This window comes from Petromyzon marinus, chromosome 2 (assembly GCF_048934315.1).
Source record: "Petromyzon marinus isolate PM22_M1 ecotype Great Lakes invasive population chromosome 2, UKy_Petmar_22M1.pri1.0, whole genome shotgun sequence".
NCBI lineage: Eukaryota > Metazoa > Chordata > Hyperoartia > Petromyzontiformes > Petromyzontidae > Petromyzon > Petromyzon marinus.
Genome location: NC_133668.1, coordinates 12,266,153 through 12,273,876, shown reverse-complemented (window position 1 = coordinate 12,273,876; position 7,724 = coordinate 12,266,153). Strand labels below are relative to the sequence as shown.

The window sequence follows — 7,724 nt, the reverse complement described above, 5'->3', positions numbered from 1 at the left end:
AGTTCCAGACGAATATATAACAAACACGAATTATCTCATATTCTTGGTTCTTATTGTTTTATATTTTTATTATTATTTTATTGTTTCCCTTCTACGCGACTTCACCGAAAGAACCAAGAATATGAATCCCTGCAGTCGTGAAAGCTTTAAATCACGACTTATCTCATTAAAAATAACTTGTCACAACCAGCCGAGTGGATGGGAGAGGGAGGGAGCAGCGTGATTGGAGTTTGGTTTGGGTCTGCGGGGGTGTTGCGGAAACGCAGGACCACCCCCCCCCCCTGCTCGTGCCCTAATCATGGTCGATGGCTGTATCTGGATCGCTTTGACGTGCACCACGTTACATAATAGAAAGTTGACTATTAGCGAGCTCGCGTTGTCATGCTGTGCCAGTGCCGATAATGATGTTGCAATCCTCAAGATATTCGCGAAGCTCTTTTACATCGTGCTCACGAATGGTACGGTGTGCATTATTATAATCATACTAGCCTTTTGCCCGTCCAAAGACGGGTGTATTGCAGTAAATCTGAAACTTGCAAGCGAAAAGCAGACCGCCACGTGATATATTCATTGCAGCAATTCGTGTGCATTTTGTAATGCCGCGGTGACACAAGACTTATTTCATTTTAAGGTTATAATCCCTTGTTCATCGTGACGTCCTTTTTTACTTTGATGCTTCAATAGCGTTACGGAGATCACGTGACGTGAGTGTTCTGCCTTTGTAGCGAGGGTTGTGAGTTGACGCCGAGGAGGGGGGAGGAGGCGCCTCGCCCCCCCATGTGGAGTGACGTCAGCCGCTAATTATTATTAATGGGGGGGGGGTGAACATTTGGAGGACGTCACCTTATGATTGAGGGGGGCTGTTCAATGTGGAGTGACGTCACCTGCTCATGATTATTGAGGGGCAGATCCATGTGGAGGACGTAACCTGTTCATGATTATTGAGGGGGGCTGGTCGACGTGGTGACGTCACGCACGTTACACACTGACATTCTTGGGTAAATATAGTAGTAAATAAAGCCATTTGGAAATCCACAGCTATATTAAGGCCTCCCTCCCCCTTGCCCTTGTCATAGGGATTGCATGACTATACTTTACCACGCTAGTTAGTGAAGGGGGTGGGAATGGGCCAGACAGCATTGGATGTCACTCGTCACTGATCAGTTTTTGCTGAGAATCAAACTCAGGGCGCCAGGTTCAGGACACCACTGTGCCTCGACTCACCCTCGGAAATTCAATTTGTGCGGACCAAGTACATACTTTGGTTACTTGAAGATGAACAAATGGAAAAAAACTAAAGAATCAATTCGTGGGAAATAATATGGAATAAATAATACTTAAGCATAGGAACCAAGCATAATCGAAATTTAAAAAATGAGTAACTTTATTTACACACACACACATTGCCAAAGTGTTACTATTGAGAGTTTAAGAAAACAAATTAAACAGTAACTTACGTGATTTCTGCCACATTGTCATCTACATTTGTCACAATAGTATAGTCCTGATGTGGCACATTAGGAATGGACCACTATTTTAATAAGTCCTTATGTGCTGTGCAGTACATCAATGCACGTGTGTACACCAGCATGTGATGACTGAGTTGGGCCTGTGGGGGGCTGGGAGGGTTATTGATTAACCGAACATGTACACCAGTCACGTGGTTAATGGCGACTCAGTGAAGATTGCTGTGTGTGACACCACATGCTGTTGCATTTTACAGATTAACCACAATAAATGTGTTTGCCCTCGATTTGGAGCACCTGCCCACGTCCTTCATTTCGAGTGTGCAACACTGAGATCTCATTCCATTCAGGTGTTTTGTAAAACCGACAACTGACAAAGCACATCTGCTGCACATTCATTAAAATACGCAATAAAAATCATCAGCTCCCACTTATTGCCATCGGTCGCGAAAAGATTTGTGATCGGGAGCACTTCAGTACTTCCTAAACACGAGGGTAAGAAAGTCTGCTAATTGCTTTCTATTCAGCACTTGTGAGGCACTCAATAACCACCAGGGCTGATAATGAGACTCCACTCCAAAATGTGTTATTTGGGGTGTATAGTGTGTTGTTTGGCAAGATGTCTGAAATTTCGCTCCCAATGTTGAGCAAAACGTCAGACATTGTGTCGATCAACACACATTACAACCTGAAACACACAACAGAGAGCTCAAGAGTGCAATGTTGCCTGGCCATGAAACGTGAATATGCCGATTACTAAATGAAAGAGCAGTAAGATTTAATAGCCTGGTGCCAACGTGCATGAGCCACGGGCTCAACTGATCTCAGAGCTCAGCTGTCGGCACTCCTCCTCCATCACGCCGCGGAAGACCTCGAAGCGGTGGTTGAGGTTGTCGTTGGCATGCAGTTTGTAGGCGCTGCCCAGGGCGCCGTCCGGCGATGGCGTGCCGTAGAAAACCCGCTGTACGCGAGAGTGCACCAGTGCCATGGCGCACATGACACACGGCTCGCGCGTCACAAACACGTCCAGGTTCGTGCACAAGTACGGCTCCTCCTCCGACGGAGTCCGCGGGTCATGACCTCCGCCCCCCGCGACCTCAGTCGTGCCGCGATCGTCCTCCGTGCCGGCCGATCCCCCTCGACCGGCACCGACGCACACGCAGTCCGGGTACTCGTCGTACGAGTAGGCGCCGCCGCCTTGGCCGCGCGCCACCAGGTCCACGGCGACCATGACCGCGTGGTGCAGCGGCCGCTCAGGCGAGCAACAATCGTGGGCCACGGCCACCACCTCGCCCGTGCGGGGGTCCGCCACGGCGGCCCCGACGGGCCGCGTGCCACGCGCCAGCCCGGCCCTGGCAGCCTGCAGCGCGCGGCCCATGTGCGCCTCCATTCGCCGCTTGTCGGCGTCGTCGAACGGTCGGCCGCTCAGCAGCAGCGACAGCCGCTTGCGCTCGTGGAAGGAGCACGGCCAGCAGCGGGAGGCGAACTCGAACTGCGGCCGCGTCAGCGGGGGGCTTTGAGGCACTAGCACACCGAACGGCAGGCCCAGCGCCGCGTACTCGGCGAAGCTGCCGTCGTCGGGGATTACGTCGGCCAGGCGGACCGGCTGCTTGTGGTTGGCTGGCAGGTCGCGCGTCAGGCACAGCAGGATCTCCAGGCCGTGCGCCTTGGACGTGTCGAGTGTGCCGCGCACCCTCTTCAGGTGCTGCAGACCCTCGAGCGGGTAGAGGCGGCACACGGCGGCGATGAGCCGCGCGGTGGCGCGCTTGTCCAGGATGGGGGCGGCGTATGCGGGCTGCGTCGGCACCTCGTTCCCGACGAGGTGGTCGGCGAGCACGGGGACGGCGCGCCACCTCGCCGCACCCTCCTCATCCGTCCTCTGCTTCTTCGGTTCTGGCTCCATTTACATCTGCGGGTGAGCGTCGTGGCCGGGCGCTAGAAGCTGCGCTACCTCGTTTTCCTGAGAACGAGACCATGCGCGTGCGTGACAACAATGTGTAATTATATTGGGGCATGCTGGAACCAGCTCCACATCCTGTAGATTAGGGGGGGTTGGGAGCCATCCATAAATGACGTCACACACCTAGGGGGGATGGGGGGGGTCAGACATTTGTGACGATGTGTGACGAGGGGGGGGAGGTTTGAGAAATGTGACGTCACATCAAAATGCGCAACTTTAAATAAATATAAACAACACGTTCTACTTAATTAAATAGACTTTTTAATAAATGTTTTCTCCTACAACATCAGAGTGCAGCGCCACATTAAATACGGACTACAATGACAATAGTTTAAAACGACTTGAAGCATGTTTTATTTTCAAAATGGAAATATGGTTTGGGGGGGAGGGGGCGGAGCTTTGTGACGTCTTATTTAAGGGGGGGGGGGTGACTGACTTTTTGTGACGCCGTGTGACGAGGGGGGGGGTCAAAAATCGTCCAAAATCGCGTGACGTCATTTATGGACGGTCCCTTTCCTAAACTATTCATAATAAAGTTTTTTGTGAGGTTAGACTGCGTAAATCTAAATGTCGTTAACCCAGCACCCACCCGACAGGAAATTAGTAAGGTTTGTCACGTGAGTAAACCAATTACCTCCTTCAAGCACACCGGTGCGATGGACAGTAACCCCACAACATTTTCAATTTGAGTTCGACGTTTCGCTGGTGATTACAACCAGCTTCATCAGGCGATTTGCCAGAATTATATTTGTCGCGAAAGCCTAGTCATTTAACCAAACTATAAATATTAATATAACCTCCAGCCATTGTCACAAGAGCGGTGACACAAATCTTGGTCACAGTTTCCTTTCCTTCTGTTACCCAAAACAAGAGGGTAAATAATGGTCGCACACAACTCATCAAGACCAATGGCCCGGTGTTCCTTCCGGCCAAAAACGAGGTTCTGACATGGCCCTGAACAATTAAAAGTTATTTAAACAAGTGCTGTGACGGACGATCTGACTCGCAAACGGACACGAATGCAGTAAAAAAAATAATTTTGATTATATTCCACTTTGGATACAAGGATTATTATTAATACACAAAGTACGTGTTTAATACTTGGGCTGCAGGTCGTGAGAGTTTCCGTACCGATACTTCTCAAAACACGGCGACCACCGCAACAACAATGTAAAACACACACGGCACGAGTCCACGGATATGAAGCAGTGAGCAGTTGTGCCCAGCGCAGGACCGTGGATAGAACACAACCGATCTTTATTAAGAGAGAGAGAGAGGAGGGGGGAATTAACATTACTTGGGCTCCGATCGTGCGCTAGCGATCACTGCTCACCACCGTTACAGCACGAAAAGTAACCGCGGGTTATACTTACTCTATAACATCACCACCACCAGCTAGTACCTGCAACCGCCGTGTTATCGGAACGGGGAGATGAGTTGCGGCGTCTCAGTGCCCCACAATCACTGCCGACCTCTTCAGTGCTGCGGGGAATTGTGTCACGCCGGGCTCGCCTCGTAGACCTCCCCCTCTCGCCTCTTCTCGAGCGGCGGCTCCGCTCCGCACGTGGGGACGGCGCGGCTGGGAAGAGGAAGCGGGAGGGCGGTTTTGCTTCCGGGGTCAGCGAGGACGACGCTGCTGCTGCTGGTAGTGGTGCTGCTGGTGGTGGTGGTGGTGCTGCTGGTGGTGGTGCTGCTGCTGGTGGTGCTGGTAGTGGTGCTGGTGGTGCTGCTGGTGGTAGTGGTGCTGCTGGTGGTGGTGGTGCTGCTGGTGGTGCTGCTGGTGCTGGTGGTGGTGCTGCTGGTGGTGCTGCTGCTGCTGGTGGTGCTGCTGCTGGTAGTGGTGCTGCTGGTGGTGGTGGTGCTGCTGGTGGTGGTGGTGGTGCTGCTGCTGCTGGTGGTGGTGGCGGCGGTGGTGCTGCTGGTGGTGGTGCTGCTGCTGGTGGTGGTGGCGGTGCTGCTGCTGGTGGTGCCGCTGGTGGTGGTGCCGCTGCTGGTGGTGGTGGCGGTGGTGGTGCTGCTGGTGGTGGTGGCCCATTCATCAGCACGTGGGGGCTTTGGGGTCATTCATCGATTCCGCGACACGCGGGGAACGAATCGCTGAGTGAATCCGTCATTGGCATGTTGGCAGTGCGGGGCCTGTAGCATATGTTATAAAGTGACCCTACTTTTTTTTTAAAAAACACATACATATTAAAACACTATTTTTTTTTATCTTCTTGGTTCTTTCGGTAAAGTCACGTAGAATGGAAACAAATTAATAAAAATAAAACTTTTTATTTTATTGTTTTATTTTACCGAAAGAACCAAGAAGATGAATCCCTGCAGTCACGAAAGCTTTAAATCGAAACAAATTTTTTTACTTGGGGGCCGTCCATAAATGACGTCACGCACCTAGGGGGGATGGGGGGGTCAGACATTTGTGACGATGTGCGACGAAGGGGGGGGAGGGGTTTGAGAAATGTGACGTCACATAAAAATGCGCAATTTTAAATAAATATAAACAAAACACGTTTTGCTTAATTAAATAGAATTGTTATAACGACACTCGTTTTGATTAATTTTCATTATTAACTTTTTGATTATTTAAATGTATTAAGTTCACCTTGTATTTTTAGTAGAGATTATATAATGTTAAGCTTAAGAACCGGAAGTCAAACCACGTCACACTTTTATAGAGAATAATCAAATTGTAATGCAGTCATTAAAAACGCTTCATAGTTTCGAATAATAATTTTAAAAACGTAAGTAATATTATTCCTGTCATATCAATGGACATAATTTTAAATCACACACATTTGTGTATTCTTTTTTTATACCAGTATAAAATTTATATACTATTATTATATTACGATAACATTTATGATAATATAAAAATAACAGTTTTTGGGTACAAAGATATCAAACAGCCATTTTTGAGCATGGAGGGATAATGAATCATGGAGTACCTACTAATTATAAAGTAATTCGGCAAGCGTGCAATAGCCAACGCGTTCTTCATTGTTCATTATTCCTCCATGAAATTGTAGTTCTTTGTCCCTAGACAATGACGTCATGCTTCTTTTCCCCATTGTCCTACTATGAACCATGAGTGACTGAATTTAACCATTTAGGATCTTTAATTTAACTACGGAGTTGCCTTGTGGAAATGAAAAAAAAGTAACCGCTCACGATTCAGTATATCGTGTGCACGATTTAGTATTTTATGCGCAAAAAAATAGTTATAATAATGATGTAGATGCTCACCCCGAGCCCTCATTACTTTGATAGTGGCATTGTCTTTGAGCTGTGTGACGCCTTTTGGCGTCCTCTGGTCGAGCACCAATTGGGTCGAGGCTCAAAAGAAAGCCGTCCCTTGGTGTGGACCAATTTGTTTCAAGGACAATGCATCATATATTATCATAGTATGTTTTTTGTTTGCATTTTGACTGCAGGTATTGTGGTTAATGCAGATATGAATCCTCGTAAAAAGGTTTCAGTTTTGTTGCCAGAAAAAAGGGGAAAAACCCTATTATTACGTTTTGGTACTGGCAAAGGAGGTCTAATGATGAAAAACAAGTAGCTTTTATTCCATGAAGGAACATTTTGCTTCTCCATGGGAGGATGGAGAAACATATATTTTGTAATTTTTTTTAATGATTGTTATTAAACATTTTGATTCTAATGATTCTACCAGGGCGTTTCATTCTGTGGAATGAATATGTGATTGTTATAATTGTACTCTCCATTTTGCTTCGTTCTACTACAAAGTTTCAAGTATTTTTTATAATTATAATTATTTTTAATATTTTATAATTATAAGAGAATTTCAATATAATATTCTGAACATCTGCAGTTTTTGTTAGACGATGACTATTTTCAAGTGAATTTTATGCTAAATTTCAGCTTTCCAACGCCTTTTTAATGCATGTTTTCTCCTACATCATAGTGCAGCACCACATTAAATACGCACTACAATGACAATAGTTTAAAGCGATTTGAAGCATGTTTTATTTTCAAAATGGAAATATGGTTTGGGGGGGGCAGAGCTCTGTGACGTCATATTTGAGGGGGGTCTGACTTTTTGTGACGCCGTGACGAGGGGGGGGGGTCAAAAATCCGCCAAAATCGCGTGACGTCATTTATGGACGGCCCCTTGAATAGTAAAGTAATTGTATTTTTTCATTTGCCATACAGCCAGATAATACGACAAATCGCTAACCTTAAACACCCAGTCGTTCATAAAAGTTCAAGGCAGTATAGTACTATAGTAATAGAGCAAGTGCAGAGTCACTGAACCAGAATTGATAGCTTGAAAGCAT

General features: G+C 47.2%; 1 protein-coding gene across 2 annotated transcripts; it reads right to left on the bottom strand.

Moving 5' to 3' along the window:
- Positions 1 to 1,362: 1,362 nt before the first annotated feature.
- ADAT3 (adenosine deaminase tRNA specific 3) lies at positions 1,363 to 5,642 on the bottom strand. 2 transcript variants are annotated; one of them, XM_032962659.2, is made up of 2 exons: positions 4,800 to 5,642; positions 1,363 to 3,426 (listed from the first exon to the last, which is right to left on the bottom strand). In XM_032962659.2, the coding sequence occupies exon 2, from the start codon at positions 3,367 to 3,369 to the stop codon at positions 2,281 to 2,283; it is 1,089 nt and encodes a 362-aa protein (XP_032818550.1). In that variant the 5' UTR covers positions 3,370 to 3,426; positions 4,800 to 5,642; the 3' UTR covers positions 1,363 to 2,280. The 2 variants fall into 2 exon arrangements, with proteins under 2 accessions (XP_032818550.1, XP_032818558.1); XM_032962667.2 differs by having other exon boundaries at positions 4,829 to 5,642.
- Between the last annotated feature and the right edge of the window lie 2,082 nt (positions 5,643 to 7,724).

Excerpts from the sequence above, each read along its gene's own strand:
- ADAT3 (XM_032962659.2), bottom strand. The coding sequence starts at position 3,369 with ATGGAGCCAGAACCGAAGAAGCAGAGGACGGATGAGGAGGGTGCGGCG.